General features: G+C 51.1%; 1 protein-coding gene across 4 annotated transcripts in view; it reads left to right on the forward strand.

Moving 5' to 3' along the window:
- Nucleotides 1-18,488, forward strand: part of LOC115547873 (protein Shroom2) — a 34,636-nt gene extending 16,148 nt beyond the window's left edge. For 3 of the 4 annotated variants that reach the window (XM_030362369.1, XM_030362370.1, XM_030362373.1), the window contains 6 exons: nt 136-2,317; nt 2,400-2,482; nt 3,394-3,525; nt 3,704-4,523; nt 15,808-16,083; nt 17,772-18,488. In XM_030362369.1, the coding sequence (XP_030218229.1) occupies nt 136-2,317; nt 2,400-2,482; nt 3,394-3,525; nt 3,704-4,523; nt 15,808-16,083; nt 17,772-18,074 (3,796 nt within the window). In that variant the 3' untranslated portion in view covers nt 18,075-18,488. The remainder of the gene's footprint in view (nt 1-135; nt 2,318-2,399; nt 2,483-3,393; nt 3,526-3,703; nt 4,524-15,807; nt 16,084-17,771) is intronic. The other variant, XM_030362371.1, reaches the window with a different exon arrangement.
- The last annotated feature ends 835 nt before the right edge of the window (nt 18,489-19,323 follow it).

The following is a 19,323-nucleotide window of genomic DNA, read 5'->3' on the forward strand; positions in this document are numbered from 1 at the left end:
GACCAGGTAGGGTGAACCGCCCTTATTTGCTCCTTAGCGACCGGTCACTGACCAATCACTGACAGGCCTGGCTGATTAACTCTTTAGTAATTAACCCTGGATGCTGACCTCTGACCTCCCCCTCTGACCCCACAGGCCCAGAGAGGTTCCGGGCCCCGGGGGCCCCACAAGCCAGCGCTGCCCCTCCATGGAGAGACCGGACCGCCCCAGAGACCCCTACCAGTCCGGCCCCCTTCCCCCAAACGCCCTTGACCCCCCGCCTGGGGGGCCCCCCTCCAGGGCCCCTGACCCCGGGTGGCCCCCCTCCAGGGACTCCGGCTTCAGCTGCTTCTCGGGGTCCTCCAGCCCCCCCGAGCCCGACCACGCCTTCCTCCCGCCCCGCCGGGGCCCCTGTTCCGAGGACATGTTCTTCAAGGGCCCGCCCAGCGAGGGGGCCCCCGGCCCGGCGGAGCGCCCCCCCTGGTACCTGCAGCCGGCCCTGGGGACCAGAGGCTGGGAGCGGCCTCGCGCCGAGGACCGGGGGCCCGTCCCGGGGGGCCGGGGGGGCGCAGGGCCCCTGTGGCAGGTCCCGGAGAGGAGCCGGCCCCGGGGCCCCCCCCCGCCGCTGGCCCCCCCGCAGCGCAACGACAGCTTCGCGGCCACCAGGGTGTTCCCCTACGTCGACAGGCCCCTCGCCCACCGGCGGGGCCCCGGCGGCCGGCCGGAGGAGGGGCCCCCCGGGGCCAAGGACCTCCTCCGCCCGGACGTGGCCCCGGGCCCCCGTCCCGGACGCCTGCCCCCCCCAGGCCGGCTTTTCTCCAGCTCCAGCACCGACGTGCGTCAGGGGGGCCCCTCCTACGCGGCCCTACTGGCCCGGCACCACAGGGGCCACAGCGACGAGACCCCCCTGCCCCCCCGGGGCCCGGGGCCCCCCCGGACCTCGTTGCCGCAGAGCGTGGGGAGCTACTACCGCAGCCTGCAGGACATCCCGGCCGACGCCCGCCGGCTCCCCGGGGCCCCCGCCGCGCTCTCGGCTTTGGGGGCCTTGCTGGACCCCGTCCCGGGGAGCGGGGGCCCGGTCCGGTACGGCGGCCCCCCGGCCAGGGGGGGGGCGGTGGAAGACCCCCGGAAAGACCCCGGCTCGGCCCCGCCCCCGTCCCAGACCCCCTGCTTGGACCCCCAGGGCCGCGGACCCCCCTCAGGTCAGGGGGAGGGCGGTCCCCCAAAAACCCCCGGAACCCCGGACCCCTGGGTCCCTCAGGAGGACCGCCGCATCTCCCGGACCAGGACCCCCTTCCTGCACTCCCTGGCCCAGGAGGGCCGCGCCCTGCTACCGAGGGACTCGGTCGTCGCCGGCGGCAATGCCCCGCCCGCCACGGAGACTGGGAGGCCCGGGAGCCTGGTCGCTAGGCAACCGCAGGCAGCTTCCGTCGGCAACCCCTCAAGTGAACCCCGGGGCCCCGGCTCTGGTCTGGGGGCCCCCGGCATAGGGGCCGGTCTGGGGGCCCCTCCTTCCGGGGCCAATCTGATGGTCCCCGGCTCCGGTCTGGGGTTCCCCGGCTCCGGGACGGGGGGCCCCAGGCCGGTCCGCAGGGGGCAACGCTATGCCACCGCCCTGAGACAGCAGGTCCAGACGAAGAGGGCCCAGCTGCTGAAGAGCCGCAGCGCCGCTCCCCTGACCTGTGAGGGGCAGGGGGGGGGGCAGGAGGAGGAGGAGGGGGGGCACGAGGGGCAGGAGGGGCAGGGGACCACCTCCGCCTGCTCCTCCTCCTACAAGGACCACCTGAAGGAGGCGCAGGCCCGCGTGCTGCAGGCCACCTCCTTCCAGAGGCGGGACCTGGGGCCGCCGGGCCCCGATGGGAGGGCCCCCCCCCTGCCGGCCCAGGTCGGGCGCCAGAGGCGGCCCCCCCGGAGGGTGCACTCCTTCTCCGAGCCGGACAAGATGGACCGGGTTGGCCGGGGGGAGGAGTCCCGCGGGGGGGAGGGGGGCGGGAGGAGGTCGGCCTTCGCCAGACCCCTCCTCAAGACCGGACCGCGGGGGTCCACAGCAGACCCCCGCGGTGAGGCCGGGCCGGGACTGGACCGGGGGACCTCTGCGTCCCGGGACGTGGACACCGGGGTCCCGGTCCAGCCTCTGCGGGACCGGGACCAGAGGCTCGGGACCTTCGCTGAGTACCAGGCCACCTGGACCTCCGCCAGGAGGCCGGCGGGGGTCCCGGCCAAGGGGAGGTACCGGTCCGCAGAGGACATCCTGGACCCCCAGCCCGACCACGCCGCCGCCACCTGCGTCCACGAGCGGTCGCGCTCGTCGCCCTCGGCGGACCTCTGCTTGTCCACGGTGAGTCGGGCTGTTACCGCTTCGGGGTCCATGAGGCTTCCCTCTGTCCTGTCCGCGTGCTGATCTCCTCTTGTTCCCCCAGAAGGGCTCTGGTCCCTGGGGAGACGCCGGGAACCCGGCCGGGACCACACTGCACGACGCCCCGCAAGGCAGCTGGCCCCACGGGTGAGTCCGGATCTCTCTAGACCCCTTAGAGACCGCTTAGAGACCCCTTAGAGACCAGCAGGGTCTCTGAGGACTACTCAGAGAGTTTGATGGAGACTCATCAATCTTTGAAGAGTCTCCTTATAGTTTGAGTCCTTTGGGCTGGACCTGAGCCCTCAGTGGATGGATTAAAGTTCAAGACCGCCCCGTTTCAGTCTGTAGAGTCATTGTAGGACCGACAGGATGAATACGGACGTAAACCAGAAAGGTCAGCAGGGCTTTGGGTTTGACCTGAGAACAGTCGGCCAGTTTCCCTCGTGTTTGGTTTAGACGTTCGGCGTCACATGAATCCCATGATTCATCCTGCAGAGGATTTATATTCACTGTGGTGTGCGGCCTGGATTCCAGTGTGGTGTGTCAGCGATGTGGCCTGAAGGACGTGTCAGTCAGTCTGACATGGGAACTGTGAGGGAGGAATGTGGTTTCTAGGTGATGTATTTGAAACGTCTCTGTGAGCCTCGTTGTGTAGTTAGGTTTCCAGGGAGAGGAAAGGTTGAGGGTCTGACTTTAAGACTCGGGGCCAGCTGTCCCAGACCAGTGCGTCCTAGGCCTAGACTTGTCCGGTGAACTCTGACCCTGCGGTCAGACAATGGACCGAAGCCCTCGACGGGGAGGTTGTCCGAGTTGACCAATGTTTAGAAATGAAACCGAGCTAAATGTGGACGTTTAGAAGCCGTGCGTCAGTCTGCTGGTCTGGTTAAACCTTTAGACTGCAACGAGGGAACCTTAATGACTGTTACAGTTACAGGTACTCCTGTGTGTGTATTCCTGTGTGTGTGTGTCGTCCTGAGTGTGACTTCCTGTGTGTCGTCCTGAGTGTGACTTCCTGTGTGTCGTCCTCAGTGTGACTTCCTGTGTGTGTCTGGTTTCAGGTCTCTGGGCGCCGCCGCAGCGCTGCAGTCCTCAGAGCCAGAGGCCCCGCCCACCCCCCTCGACCACGCCCCCAGCCCCGCCCCCTCGTCGCCCCTGCCCCCCCGCCCCCCCCTGGAGGAGCCCCCCCCCAGGTGAGCTGCTCAGAGGGGCTTCAGCTTCATGGGTTTACTCTGTTGTCATGATGCCCTGCCTGTTGACGCTCCATCACCTGTTGCCACGGTTACAGGCCCTGTCAGCCCCCCATGTGTCAGATACTTGTTGTTGTTCCATGATGTATTGAGTACCTTTCACCTTTGACCCCTCCCCTAGAGAGGAGGCGGGACCCTGTGAGGGCAGCCCCCCCACCAGGACGGCCCCCGTGAGGATCGTCCAATCAGAGTGCTCGGAGCGGGAGGGCCGGGCCTACCTGCCCCCCCCCCAGCAGCAGACCTCCACCACCTCCTCCTCCAACCCCCTCCCTGGTCCCCCGACCCCACCCAGCCTGGGCCCTCCACCCCTCCCCTCCCCCGCATCCTCCTCCTCCCTCTTCAGCGTATACACCCGCCCTCCTCCTCCTCCTTCACCTCCAACCTTGGTCCAGCCCACCCCCACCCAGACGGGGGCTCTGGTGGTCTGCCCTAGAGGAGGTGAAGGAGGAGGAGGTGGTGGTGATGGAGGAGGTGATGGTGAAGGAGGTGGTGGTGATGGTAAAGGAGGAGGAGGAGGAGGAGGAGGTGGTGAAGGAGGTGATGGAGGTGATGGAGGAGAAGGTGAAGGAGGTGGAGGAGGTGATGGAGGAGGGGGAGGGGAGGAGGAGGAAGCCCAGCGGGAGCGGCTGTGCCAGGCCATCGGGGTTCGGGACCGGGCCCTGGCTGAGGTCCTGGACCGGCGCGGGATGCGGACCACCATGGACCTGATGGAGGGGTTGTTCCCCCAGGAGGGGCCCCCCAGGGACCAGCGCCGCAGGGGCCCCATGGGGCCCCGGCCGGCCGCCGAGGACCCCCCCGGGCCCCTGGTCCCCAGCTCCTCCTACTACAGCACCTCGGCCCCCAAGGCAGAACTCCTCATCAGGATGAAGGACATACTCCTGGAGGAGGAGCCGGAGGAGCAGGGGGAGGAGCCGGACCAGCAGGACCTGGTCCTCAAGAAGGTGAGTGGGACAGCATCATAACATCATAGCATCATAACATCATAACATTATAACATCATAACATCATAACATTATAACATTATAACATCATAACATTATAACATTACATCATAAGATCATAACATTATAACATCATAACATTATAACATAACATTACATCATAACATCATAACATTATAACATTGTAACATCATAACATCATAACATCATAACATTATAACATCATAACATTATAACATTATAACATCATAACATCATAACATCACATCATAACATCATAACATTACATAATAACATTATAAAATCATAACATTATAACATCATAACATTACATCATAACATAACATAACATCATAACATTATAACATTATAACATCATAACATCATAACATTATAACATCATAACAATACAACATCATAACATCATAACATCACATCATAACATTATAACATCATTACATCATAACATTATAACATAACATTACATCATAACATCATAACATTATAACATCATTACATCATAACATCATAACATTATAACATTATAACATCATAACATCATAACATTACATCATAACATCATAACATTATAAGATCATAACATTATAACATTGTTATAACATTATAACATCATAACATCATAACATTATAACATCATAACATCATGACATCATAACATTATAACATTATAACATCATAACATTATAACATCATAACATCATATCATCAACAGCATGGTTCAAGACTGTCCCTTTTATCACAAAATAATCAATAGTCAAAGAGTCAAAGTCAGCCTTGTTGTTTGTTCCAGATTATGTTCCAGACAAACAGAGGAACGCAAATAGCGTCGGTTTCCGACCCACGGTGCAATTAGAGAAAATTTACAATCAATAAATTCTATATGGTGCAAAATAATCTGAATTGTGCAAAGGTAAGGCAAAACAAAACGGTGTGTATAAAATAAAGATTAAAAAGTGAACTAAAAGTTATAAAAGCAAATATAACCGCAAGCGGTGATTAACGGGGTCCAAGCAAAATTAAAAGTCAGGAACAAACTAATGGAAGATGTATAAATATAACATATAATTGTTATATATAATGTTATATATCACATTTCACTTTTTATATATTATATACATTATATATATATATATCAGTGGAGGCTCCTCCATTGAGGAGAGGGAGGAAGATCCTCCCTAACATTGTTGAGAATAAAAAATGTAGATTGCCCAGACTATTGTAATGAATTAATGCCCTTAAATATGACTACTTTATTGCCTTTGAATATATAATGTTCGTTTCCCTGGATAAAGGGACATTAGCACCCCCTATCACCTATTGACAATTACTTCAGGGAGGAACGTCCTCCCTCAGCCTCCGTTGACTCCCATTCATTTCCCCGAAAGTACTGGCGGCCGGTGGATAACATGGGTTTCAATGGCAGAGAGGAGGAAAATCCTCCTCTGAGTGGGTCGGACCTTAAGGGGTCTGATTCGTGCAAAAATCTATTTGTCTGCGCTATGAACCAATAAGCAGGATCCCTGGATGTTGAGCAGTGTTGCCAGATTGGTCAGATTTCCCACCCAATTGGGCTACTTTTAACCATGTTAGGCTGGAAAAACTATCATTGGGCGGGAAATCTGGCCAATCTGGCCACACTGTCGATAACAAACCCGGTCTGCATTGCCGCGGTGCTCAGACTAAGAGACGCAGAGCAAGTGAAATCTGCGATAGCGAGATCATAAATGCACAATGGAAACATTGGAAACGGAGGACATTGTTAACGTCTTATTACAAAAAGCATTCCATTCATTCAGTTACAGTGCTAAGTTAGCGAGCGACCAAAGAAAGAGATAGACCACTTCCCAAAATCAAGGTCACCAGAAGTAATGGCAACGTCAGTGTTGTGAGTGCTACATGGTTTGCTAGGTACGCATGGCTTACTGGTCGCATTACAAGCAATCAACTTTATTGCTGGCCTTGTTTGCTTATGAATAATAGCAAATCTCCAACGTGGGCTGTTCATGGTTTCACTGATGTGAAAAATCTTGATAGGGCAACCAAACGCCACGACAAGTGTCAAGATCACGTTGGTGCTGCTATCCGACTTTCCTTGCTAGGCACCATGCCTATAGATCAGGTTGTAGATGAGGGTGTGCGGCTGCAAATCCAACAGCACAATGCTAAAGTGCGTGGCAATAGGGAGGTGGTGAAACGTCTGTTAGATGCAACAGCTTACCTGGGCATGCAAGAGTTGTCATTTAGGGGGCATGACGAAGGGGAAAATTCTAACAAGGGAAATTACAGGGAGCTTGTGGAGGTGATTGCTCAGTATGACCGCGTTCTGGCAGAACATATGGAAAGCTCGACTGTCTTCACAGGCACGTCAAAAACAATCCAAAACGATTTAATCGCAGCCATTCACAGTTCGATTAAAACAGAGATAAAAAAGGAACTTAACAGGACAGCATTTTTTTCTTGGCAAATCGACGAGACCACAGACATAAGCTGTCATTCACAGCTGTCTGTCATCTTGCGCTATGTTGATGACTATGGTACCATTCAGGAACGCTTCTTAGGCTTTTTTGATGTGTCCGATGGTCGAGATGCTCAGTCATTGTTCGAATTTGTGCAGGCTGAGTTGTCAGGTTTCAATTTCAAGGATAAACTTGTCGCCCAAACGTATGATGGTGCCGCGGTCATGGCCTCGCACTTGAATGGCCTGCAGGCAAAGGTGAGAGAAGTGGCTCCCTGTGCAACATTTGTCCACTGCTATGCACATCGCTTAAACCTAGTTTTAAGTCAGGGTGTTAAGGCCATTCCCCAAGCAAAGTACTTCTTTGCTCACTTGGGTGGCTTCACTTCTTTTTTCTCCAAGTCAAGCAAGAGGATAGCTTTACTCGAGGAATTCAGGTGCGCTCGGCTGCCCCGGAACGCTCCGACTCGCTGGAACTTCTCCTCCCGAGTAGTGAATACGGTTGCTTCTAATTATGACGAACTACACGACATCTTCGAGAATATTACTGTGCGTCCAACGATGGACGACGAGACTATTCGTTTTGGCTGATGGTTTGAGGTGTAAGATGGAAGAGTTTGAATTTGTGTTTTTTCTCTTCACATTTACATTTAGGGCATTTAGCAGATGCTTTTATCCAAAGCGACTTACAATAAGTACATTTGTCATAAGAAGTGCATCAATATATCGCTGTCGGTACAGAAAGGATGTTCATAGAACCAAGTGCAAGTACCACGATCGCTAGGTCAATCAATTCCCCGTGTTACAGCCATGATAGCAGCTACTGCAGTTGCTACACAGTTAAGTACTACAATACAATAAAATACAATACAGTGTACAATGGTGGTCAGAAGTGGGAAGGTGGCTATGCAGAGTCGAGGTGGACTCTGAACAGGTGAGTCTTGAGTCTTTTTCGGAAGATAGTGAGCGACTCTGCGGTCCTGAGAGCGGCAGGGAGCTCGTTCCACCACTGAGGTCCCAAAACCGAGAAAAGTTGTGACTTTGCTTAACGGCCTTTGCTAGCTGTTAGAGATGGCGGTTCCAGATGTCCAGCTGAGGTAGTTGAGCGGAGGGATCGAGCTGGGGTGTGTGGCTTTAGCAATGCTTGGAGGTAGGCAGGGGCAGTTCCATCGACTGCCTTGTATGCCAGTACCATCGTCTTGAATTTGATGCGAGCTACTACAGGGAGCCAGTGGAGGTCCCGGAAGAGGTGGGTCACATGGGAGAACTTTGGTAGGTTGAACACGAGGCGCGCTGCCGCATTCTGGATGCGCTGCAAAGGTTTAATTGCAGAGGCAGGAAGTCCAGCCAGGAGCGAGTTGCAGTAGTCGAGGCGGGAGATGACCAGTGATTGGACAAGAAGCTGAGCTGCTTCCCTTGTGAGGAAGGGCCGGATTCTGCGGATGTTGTAAAGTGCAAATCTGCAGGATCGGGCGACCGCAGTGATGTTTGCAGTGCAGGATAATTGATTGTCCAGTACCACCCCGAGGTTTCTGGCAGTTGGAGAGGGAGATACAGTGATGTTCTCGCGGTGACCAGTAAGTCCATGTGTGGGCAGTCTTTCCCTGGGATTAGGAGGAGCTCGGTTTTGTTGAGGTTAAGCCTCAGGTGATGGGCAGTTGTCCAGGTGCTGACGTCCGCCAGACATTCCGATATGCGTGTTGCAATCAGGGTTTTCTCAGATGAGGGGAAAGAGAGAAATAGCTGAGTGTCGTCAGCATAGCAGTGATAGGAAAAGCCGTGTGATGCAATTACCGAGCCCAGAGACCTGGTATAGAGGGAGAACAGAAGAGGCCCCAGTACAGAGCCTTGAGGGACACCAGTTTCAAGCGTGCAAGGTTTGGACAAGGAGCCATTCCATGTCACTTGATAGGTGCGGTTCGTCAGGTAGGATGTGAACCAGGAAAGAGCATATTCAGCGATGCCGAGTTCGGCAAGAGTGGCAAGAAGGATCTGGTGGTTCACCGTGTCAAATGCTGCAGACAGGTCGAGGAGAATGAGGACCGATGAGAGGGACGAGGCTCTGGCAGCACGGAGGGACTCAGTCACCGCGAGGAGAGCCGTCTCGGTGGAGTGAGCCTTCTTGAAGCCTGACTGGTGAGGGTCAAGGAGGTTGTTAGATGAGAGATAGGAGGACAGTTGGTTAGCAACGGCACGTTCCAGTGTTTTAGACAGGAATGAAAGAAGAGATACCGGTCTGTAGTTCTGGATGTCGGTGGTATTAAGAGTTGTTTTTTTGAGGAGAGGCTTTATTCTGGCAGTCTTGAAAGACGCTGGAACAATGCCTGAAGTGAAGGAGGAATTGATAATTGATGTGAGAAATGGCAGAATGTCGCTTGAGACATCCTGGAGGAGAGAGATGGGGATAGCGTCAAGGGGGCAGGTGGTGGCATGGTTAGATGTTATTATTCTGTTGACCTCGTCAGAGGTGAGAGGGATAAATTGGGTAAAGACAGAGGAGGGGATGGGAGGAGGGAGAATGGAGGCAGGGATAAAAGAGGAGCTAATGTCCTTCACTTTCTGGGTAAAGTAGGTATCAAAGTCATCAGCAGTGAGACAGGAAGGAGGTGGGGGTGAGGGAGGGTTGAGGAGGGACGAGAACAGGGAAAACAGTTTCCTTGGGTTTGAGGCAGAGGAGTTGATTCTGTTCCGGTAGAAGGCAGATTTGGTTGTTGATACACAAGAGGTGAAATCTGAAAGAAGGAAAAGATAGTGAGATAGATAAATAGGACAGTCTGATCTCTTCCATTTCCTCTCAGCTGCTCGCAACTTTGTTCTACAAGTCTGCAGAGGAAGGGACAGCCAAGGCGGGGGCGGTGAAGATCAAGCTGGTCTGGAGTGGAAGGGACAGAGGGAATCCAAGGAGGAGGAGAGGGAGGATAGCAGAGTGTCTGAGGATTCATCTGTATATAGTTGAGAGAATCGTTCGATAGAAGGAAGTGACGACAGAACACTAGAGGCAAACAGAGGGAGCGAGGGATTTGAGGTTACGGCGAGTGGTGACAATGTGGGAACTAGAGAGGAGGGAGGGAGAGGATTTCAAGGGGAGAGAAAAATCAACAAAGTGATGGTCAGACACAGGGAGCGGGGTAACGGAAAGAGCAGAGGTACCGCAGGACCTGGTGAATATTAGGTCAAGCTGGTTCCCGGCCCTGTGTGTGGGAGGAGAAGGGGTTAGTGTTAAGTTAAAGGTGGCGAAAAAGTTGGTTAGTACATTTGAGCAGTTGTTTGCACACACTGACGTGGTCTTTGACATCTTACAGCACAAGTCAATGGATATCGCTTTCTGCAAACGGCGCATTGAAAACCTCCTACAAATAATTGACGAACTGAAAGTAGAGAGTGTCTTCGACAAGATTTACACCAGGGCTGACACTCAAACAGAAGACCCTGATGTAATTTTGCTGCCGGTTTTCTCGGCATCAAATGCTGCAGCAGCAAAGCAGCAACGCGTCTCTACATTCACTTTGAATGGAATTTACTTTGAATTAAGATAATAATAACAACTAGAAAATGCATTTCCTGCAGAAAATGAGTGCGACTAAAGACTGCAAACCGGTTGAAGAAAAGAGCTGTGTAATAAGGTACACCAGGTAGGGTTAGTTCCTACCTGGTGGGATACCAGCATCTGAAGGTTGTATAATCCTCTCCACTATGGGCTAATAGTGTGTTATTATGGGCTAGTAGTGTGTTAGGTTGGGCTAGTGTGTTACTATGAGCTAGTAGTGTGTTATTATGGGCTAGTAGTGTGTTGCTATGGGCTAGTAGTGTGTTAGGTTGGGCTAGTGTGTTACTATGAGCTAGTAGTGTGTTATTATGGGCTAGTAGTGTGTTGCTATGGGCTAGTAGTGTGTTATTATGGGCTAGTAGTCTGTTAATATGGGCGGTTGTATCTGTCGAGTATTTTGTTTATAATGGGTTGATAATGATGATAATATTGATAATAATGGGTCGATAGTGTTTGAATGTGGTCGATAGTGTTTGAAGTGGTCGATAGGGTTTAAATGTGGTCGATAGGGTTTAAATGTGGTCGATAGTGTTTGAATATGGTCGATAGGGTTTAAATGTGGTCGTTAGGGTTTAAATGTGGTCTATAGTGTTTAAATGTGGTCGATAGGGTTTACATGTTTAAATGTGGTCGATAGTGTTTAAATGTGGTCGATAGGGTTTAAATGTGGTCGATAGGGTTTAAATGTGGTCGATAGGGTTTACATGCTTAAATGTGGTCGATAGGGTTTACATGTTTAAATGTGGTCGATAGTGTTTGAATGTGGTCGATAGTGTTTAAATGTGGTCGATAGTGTTTAAATGTGGTCGATAGTGTTTGAATGTGGTCGATAGTGTTTAATTATGGTCGATAGTGTTTAAATGTGGTCGATAGTGTTTGAATGTGGTCGATAGTGTTTAAATGTGGTCGATAGTGTTTGAATGTGGTCGATAGGGTTTAAATGTGGTCGATAGGGTTTAAATGTGGTCGATAGGGTTTACATGTGGTCCATAGTAGTGTTAAATGTTCTTTTCCCTCTCTCTCCACCTCATCCCTCACTCTCCACCTCAAGCTGGTGTGTGGTGAGCGTTCTGGCGCCGATTGGCTGCCGTGCATCACCCAAATGGGTGCTACATACTGGTGGTGGTTAGTGAGGTCCCCCCCCCCCCCTCCCCCTTCACTGTAGGCGTCTTTGAGTGTCTAGAAAAGCGCTAAATAAATTCAATGCATTATTATTATTATGTATCTCACAGGGCAAAAAGAAGGCTGCTAAATCCCCGTCAGGCATACAGAGCGCTTTATGATGCCATCCACGACAGCATGCTCACCCAAATCACCCAGCGCTTCCAACACCTCGATCGTTTGGGCTTCTCCGAGCTTTTGGATGAGGCTAAATTTGAATCTTTCAAAGTCTCATTTCCCACGCAGGCACTGGCGAATTTGATGGAGACATATGGCCACTTCTTTGATGCAGACAAATTAAAAATTGAACTTCACCATTTTTTTAGAAACACAGACACACGAAAACTTTGTGATGCGCTCGAATTCATGAAATCCAGCGGCCTTGATGGAGCGATGCCACAGCTGTACAAACTTATGTCTCTGATTGCTAACACTGGTGCCACCTCTGCAGGAGCTGAGCGAAGTTTTTCCTGCCTGAAACAAATTAAAACGTACACACGGAATGTGATGGGGCAGGAGAGGTTAACAAATCTGGCCATTATTTCGATTGAAAAGAAAATGCTGAAATCACTTAAAAAAGATCCAGTTTGGTATGACCAGGTCACTGATGGCTTCGCAACGCAAACAGCAAGGAGGATTGATCTGATCTATAAATGAAGTCCCTCAATCTGAATAGTTAGGCTTACAGCCCATGTAAATAGTTTTGAAATAATGTTCTTGTTGTTCTTTTACTAGTTTGTTACTCTGACCGCTCTTTTTGATATTGTGGAAAGGGTGTTAGTGAATGATTCAGAGCATGATGCATTTTAAATGGCATCACTTTGGTTCTTGAGTCTTTTCTTAAAACAATTGTAACTGAAAATAAACATAGCTAAATAACTTCTGTCAGTGAGGGCAAAAATAGGCCCAATGATAGGCCCAGATTTTTTTATTTAGCTTTACAAATCAATAGTAGGCCTGATTTGAATATGCTTTGCATCCTTTCCTTCTCAAATTACAGTGATGCCACTGGTGGCTTTGTATTCATTTTATTCACATAACTCCCTCCCTGCTATTTTGTAGTTCACCAAAACACCCTGAAACAACTTGAGTCTCACATTCTTATGCCACCATACACCAACAGTGCAAGCAGGCCAATGGCAACCAAGCGCGCAGTCCTTCCTCCCTCACTTTAAAAACCACCAGCCGCCACTGATATATCTATATATATATATATTAGTGGTGGGCATAGATTATTTTTTTTAATCTAGATTAAAATGGCAAACGGCCAAAAATCTGTTTGTTTACCTTGATGGCGGTCAATTATACTGGGCAATGGTGATTTATCAAATATAATTCACCGCCGGAAGTTGGGAAGTGCCCATGCAAGTGAACGGAGCATAAACAAAAATAATTGACAGCATTTACATATTTATGTTACACGCGTTACGGCAACGTTACGGCTGCGGCATGTCTTGGCCGCGGTCACCGCAGCAGATAGGTTCCACTCTAATCAATGAGACCATTTCCACCGGGTGCGGCTGCGGAACGTCTCAGCAGCGTCCCAGGAGCGGCTCGCCGTGCCGCAGCGCTATCATTCCGTAGCACTTCTATTTTTGCCGCAAGCCGTTGCTGAACCGCGTCAATTTCAACAGAGCAGATCGAGCAGGGCAGGAAGTGAAAAAGTAAAAGCCATAGAGCATCCGGTCAATTTTCAAAATAAAACACAATACTCAGCCCATGTAGCCTATCACAACGTCATTTATGTACCAAATCATCCTTTTTATAAGGGCAATGGCCGGAAGGACAAAGCGTGGCATTTAGTTGTAGTAGTTTTGGGAGTGGAAGTTGAGTACATTAGGTTTAGGATTATCGCGTGATCTCGTGATCTCGCGTGAATACGGCCGGCTCGCAACGCACGTTGCGCTGCCGTAACGCACCCGGTGGAAATGCAAGCAGGGCAAAGTCGCAGCCGTCACGATGCCGTATCGGGTCCGGTGGAATCCCCGGGTCATACACATGGTCAAAATGTCTATTGATAAGCACACAACATCCAGAAAACTCAAAGCAGACATTTCTCTAATGAATTAAGCGCTTTCCTCAAAGCATATACCTGAATTTTTTTGAAATTCTGTCTGGGGAAATTAAGCATTTGTAGACAAGAACACTAACGGAAGAAATATAAATATGACAGAGTTAATTATGAAGTAAAAATGGTTAATGAAGAAGTTCCCCTTAGTGCCATACTGTGTCTTGGCAGTCAGATTCTTGGAAACTAATGAGCCGGAATGTTGATTAACTGATGAATTTCAGGTGCTGTTCAATGCTATGTTTCTTAAATGAGTGGTAATGACAGAATGTCATGTTCAGCTTGTTCATAATGCTCTAATCAGGCTTCAAACTCTCAACCTATGGATCACCAGTACACAGCATTATCCCGTTTAGCCACTGACATTCACAAAATGCATTAATCCTCATTCACATGGTAAAAATGTTGATTGATAAGCACACAACATCAAGAATTAAGGGCTTTCTTAAAAGAGTACAGATCTGAGAATTTGCACTGTTAATGGTATCCACCTAATAATAGCCGTATGGTAGTTATACAATAACAAAATGGTCATATAGGCACAATAGGATGAGAGTGTGGACGTTTGGCTTTTTATATGAAATTGTGGGAAAAGTAAACACTTTTAGAGCAGAAGACCAGGTTGAAAAAGATGCATCTGATTTAAGAGATTAATATGATGAAAGAATTTTGAGTCCAGGTCAATCTAGTAAGGAGAAATAAGGCTAGTTCATAATTTTTTGAAATAGCGCCACCTTTGGGGGGGTATTTGTGGGGGGTATTGGTATCCACCTAATAATAGTCGTATTTGTTTGCACAATTACAAAATGGTCATATAAGAAAAATGGGCTAACTGCTCCAACTTTATTGTCCAATATTTCTGAAATGGAATTAAATAAAACAATTTCTGTTCGATGATTTTTCAGACGCTTGGTCTAAAGATTTCATGTGGCGATTTTGGTGAATTTTAGATAATTTTTGTAGCCTGTGAATCTTTTTTGCATATTTAGCTTTAATATGAAATTGCGGGAAAAGTAAATATTTTTAGGGCATAAGACCCAAGATGGTTTGGGTCTTATGCCCCGAGGTTTATAAGTGGAATAACTTTTATAAATGCATCTGATTCTAGAGATTAATATTCAGAAAGAATTTTGAGGCCAGGTCAATCTGGTGAGGAGAAATAAGCCTAATTCATGATTTTTTACAATAGCGCCACCTTTGGGTGCAGTACCACACATTTGGGTTTATGGGTAGTGGGGGTTATTGGTTACCATACCTGAAAACCAAAGGTATAAACGTTACAGAAACAATAGGGGACCCCTAATAAAACAGGTTCTTCGGGGACAGGGACAAAGGTTAGGTCTGCACCCAGTGTCAGTGATCTGAAGCCTGGGACGAGGAGGAAGGCAGCACCCCCCTCTGCTGGGTCTCCTTACCACCTCCTCCTCCTCCTCTCCTCCTCTCCTCCTCTCCTCCCGTAGAGGGCGCTGGTCACTGACGTAGCGTCTTGTTGTTCCTCCTCCTCTCCCCCAGAGGGCGCTGGTCACTGAGGTAGCGTCTTGTTGTTCCTCCTCCTCTCCCCAAGAGGGCGCTGGTCACCGACGTAGCGTCTTGTTGTTCCTCCTCCTCCCCCCCAGAGGGTGCTGGTCATTGACGTAGCGTCTTGTTGTTCCTCCTCCTCTCCCCCAGAGGGTGCTGGTCACTGACGTAACGTCTTGTTGTTCCTCCTCCTCTCCCCCAGAGGGCGCTTGTCACTGACGTAGCGTCTTGTTGTTCCTCCTCCTCTCCTCTAGAGAGCGCTGGTCACTGACGTAGCGTCTTGTTGTTCCTCCTCCTCTCCCCCAGAGGGCGCTGGTCACTGACATAGCGTCTTGTTGTTCCTCCTCCTCTCCCCCAGAGGGCGCTGGTCACTGACGTAGCGTCTTGTTGTTCCTCCTCCTCTCCTCTAGAGGGCGCTGGTCACTTACGTAGCGTCTTGTTGTTCCTCCTCCCCTCCCCCAGAGGGCACTGGTCACTGACGTAGCGTCTTGTTGTTCCTCCTCCTCTCCTCTAGAGGGCGCTGATCCTCAGCCTGGCCCAGAAGCTGTCGGTGCTGCGGGAGGCGCGTCTGGGCCTCCAGGAGGAGCTGCAGCAGAACGAGGCCCTGGGTCGGGAGGTGGAGGCGGGGGTCCAGCGGCTCTGCCCCCCCCACCAGCTCGACAAGTTCCGCATGTTCGTGGGCGACCTGGACAAGGTGGTCAGCCTGCTGCTGTCGCTGGCCGGCCGGCTGGCCCGCACCGAGATCGCCCTGGGGGCCGCCGGGGAGGGAGCCCCCGACACGGGGGAGAGGGTGAGGACCCGTCTGTCTGTCTGTCTGTCTGTCTGTCTGTCTGTCTGTCTCCTCCAAGAGGACCCTCCTCCTCCGTCAGCACGCGGACGCGGTGTGTCTCTCTCTCTGACTACCTGTCTGTCTGACTGTCTCTCTCTCTAACTACCTGTCTGTCTCTCTCTCTAACTACCTGTTTGTCTGTCTGTCTCTCTCTCTAACTACCTGTCTCTCTCTCTCTCTCTCTCTCTCTCTAACTACCTCTCTGTCTGTCTGACTGTCTCTCTCTCTCTGACTACCTGTCTGTCTCTCTCTCTGACTACCTATCTATCTGTCTGACTGTCTCTCTCTCTGACTACCTGTCTGTCTGACTCTCTCTCTCTAACTACCTGTCTGTCTCTCTCTCTAACTACCTGTCTACCTGTCTGTCTCTCTCTCTAACTACCTGTCTGTCTCTCTCTAACTACCTGTCTGTCTGACTGTCTCTCTCTCTCTGACTACCTGTCTGTCTGTCTCTCTCTCTCTCTGACTACCTGTGTGTCTGTCTGACTGTCTCTCTCTGACTGCCTGTCTGTCTGACTGTCTCTCTCTGACAACCTGTCTGTCCTACTGTCTCTCTCTCTGACTACCTGTCTGTCTGACTGTCTCTCTCTCTAACTACCTGTCTGTCTCTCTCTCTCTAACTACCTGTCTACCTGTCTGTCTCTCTCTCTAACTACCTGTCTGTCTCTCTCTAACTACCTGTCTGTCTGACTGTCTCTCTCTCTCTGACTACCTGTCTCTCTCTCTCTCTCTCTCTCTCTCTGACTACCTGTGTGTCTGTCTGACTGTCTCTCTGACTACCTGTCTGTCTGACTGTCTCTCTCTCTGACTAACTGTCTGTCTGATTGACTGTCTCTCTCTCTAACTACCTCTCTGTCTCTCTCTAACTACCTGTCTGTCCGTCTGTCTCTCTCTCTCTCTCTCTGACTACCTGTCTGTCTCTCTGACTACCTGTCTGTCTGTCTGACTGTCTCTCTCTCTGACTACCTGTCTGACTGTCTCTCTCTCTGACTACCTGTCTGTCTGTCTCTCTCTCTTACTACCTGTCTGACTGTCTCTCTCTAACTAGCTGTCTGTCTCTCTCTCTAACTACCTGTCTGTCTCTCTCTCCGACTACCTGTCTCTCTCCCTAACTACCTGTCTGTCTCTCTCTAACTACCTGTCTGTCTCTCTGACTACCTGTCTCTCTCTCTCTTTAACTACCTGTCCGTCTCTCTCTCTGACTACCTGTCTGACTGTCTCTCTCTCTAACTACCTGTCTGTCTCTCTCTAACTACCTGTCTGTCTGTCTCTCTCTCTCTCTCTCTGACTACCTGTCTGTCTGTCTGACTATCTCTCTCTCTGACTGTCTCTCTCTCTGACTACCTGTCTGTCTGTCTCTCTCTCTGACTACCTGTCTGTCTGACTGTCTCTCTCTCTCTAACTAGCTGTCTGTCTCTCTCTCGAACTACCTGTCTGTCTCTCTCTCTGACTACCTGTCACTCTGTCTGACTGTCTCTCTCTCTCTAACTACCTGTCTGTCTGTCTCTCTCTCTAACTACCTGTCTGTCTATCTGACTGTCTCTGTCTCTAACTACCTGTCTGTCTCTCTCTCTGACTACCTGTCTGACTACCTGTCTGTCTCTCTCTGACTACCTGTCTCTCTCTCTGCCTGTCTGTCTGTCTCTCAGAGGACCCTGGAGGAGAAGCGTCTGCTGCTCCTCCGTCAGCACGCCGACGCCCTGGAGCTGAAGGCCAACCTGGACCGGCGGGAGTGCGTGGTGAGCCGGGTGATGGAGGCCCGGCTGGACCCCGGGGCCCTCGAGGACTACCGGCACCACGTCCGCATGAAGGGGGCCCTCGCCACCGAGCGGCGCCTGCTGGACGACCGGCTGAAGCTGGGCGCAGAGCAGCTGGCCTGCCTCATGGACAGCCTGCCCCCCGACCAGAGGCCCCTCCTGGGGGCCCTAGACCCGGGGCCCCGCTGGGTCTAGGACCAGGACCGGGACCCAGCAGCTGGCCTGCCTCATGGACAGAGGGGCCCCACGCCTGGGGCCCCTGTGTGTGTGTGTGTGTGTGTGTGTGTGTGTGTGTGTGTGTGTGTGTGTGTGTGTGTGTGTGTGTGTGTGTGTGTGTGTGTGGTAATTTATTGTAGCCTACAGATTGTTTTTGTTTTGCTGACGAAGAACGACTTTAGGAGATTATTATTATTCCAATAGTATTATTGATTACCTAGAAGTTTTCCTGCTGTTAAAGTATTATCCTTTCTACATTGAGAACGATAACTATATATATATATATATATATATATATTTATTTATATCTATAAATGATTCCGTAATTATATCCTCCTATTGTTGATGCAGACTTTTTGTTTTAATTTTTAATAATAAAACCAGTCAAACCAGTGTTCCCAGTATGATACTTAGACCAGAGGGTGGTCCTCAGTGGACGACGTGGTGGTCCTCAGTGGACCCCGTAGGACCAGGACCTCCTGGTGAGACAATCGATCAGAATCCACCTCGTTCGACTCTTAATCGATGTATGTGAGGAACGGTGATGTAATCGATTTTGTCCGTTTGACTCGCGGCGTCTACAGATACCATCGATTCACTAAGCAATGGCGCGGGGGGAGTGTACTAGTATATAATATTAATAAGAATAATAAAAAAAGTATGTTGAAAGGATAAGTATTATCCTTTCAACATTGAAAACCGATAACAATAAGCGCTGCACTCGTGCCCGTTGGACGAGCAACGAGTTGTCCAGCTAGGCTCGCCGCGTAGCCCGCTAGCTGTCACCACAGCGTGCAGACCCGGGAACCGGGAAGCCTGCCAGCCACCTTGCGGCTTCCTCCGGGCCGTAAGCCTCCCTGCCAGCCGACAAGGAGACCAGGGCAGAGGAGAGCAGGGCGAGGTTGTTGACCGCCGCCGCAGATTGTGAGGCACAGATGAACACTGTCCGTCAGGCCGACAATCTGCTTCTGAAGGCGGTCGGGGGGCAGCGGCTTCTCGTCAGGACGCCATCCGGCGCCCGGACAGAGAAGCGCTGCCAGGGGAGGCTCCAGGCGAGGGATCTCCCTCGCCTGAGTATCAGCCCACCCCTCCACGTTAGTGAAGTCTTCAGGGTAGAAGGGTCTCCACCCGCAGCAGTGAAGAAATGCTGAACGGTTGGGAACTGGGTAGCACGCCGGGAGGAAAACCTGCATGTCATCCGACATGGGGGTGAGAGGCGGGGCTGGCA

This window comes from Gadus morhua, chromosome 7 (assembly GCF_902167405.1).
Source record: "Gadus morhua chromosome 7, gadMor3.0, whole genome shotgun sequence".
NCBI lineage: Eukaryota > Metazoa > Chordata > Actinopteri > Gadiformes > Gadidae > Gadus > Gadus morhua.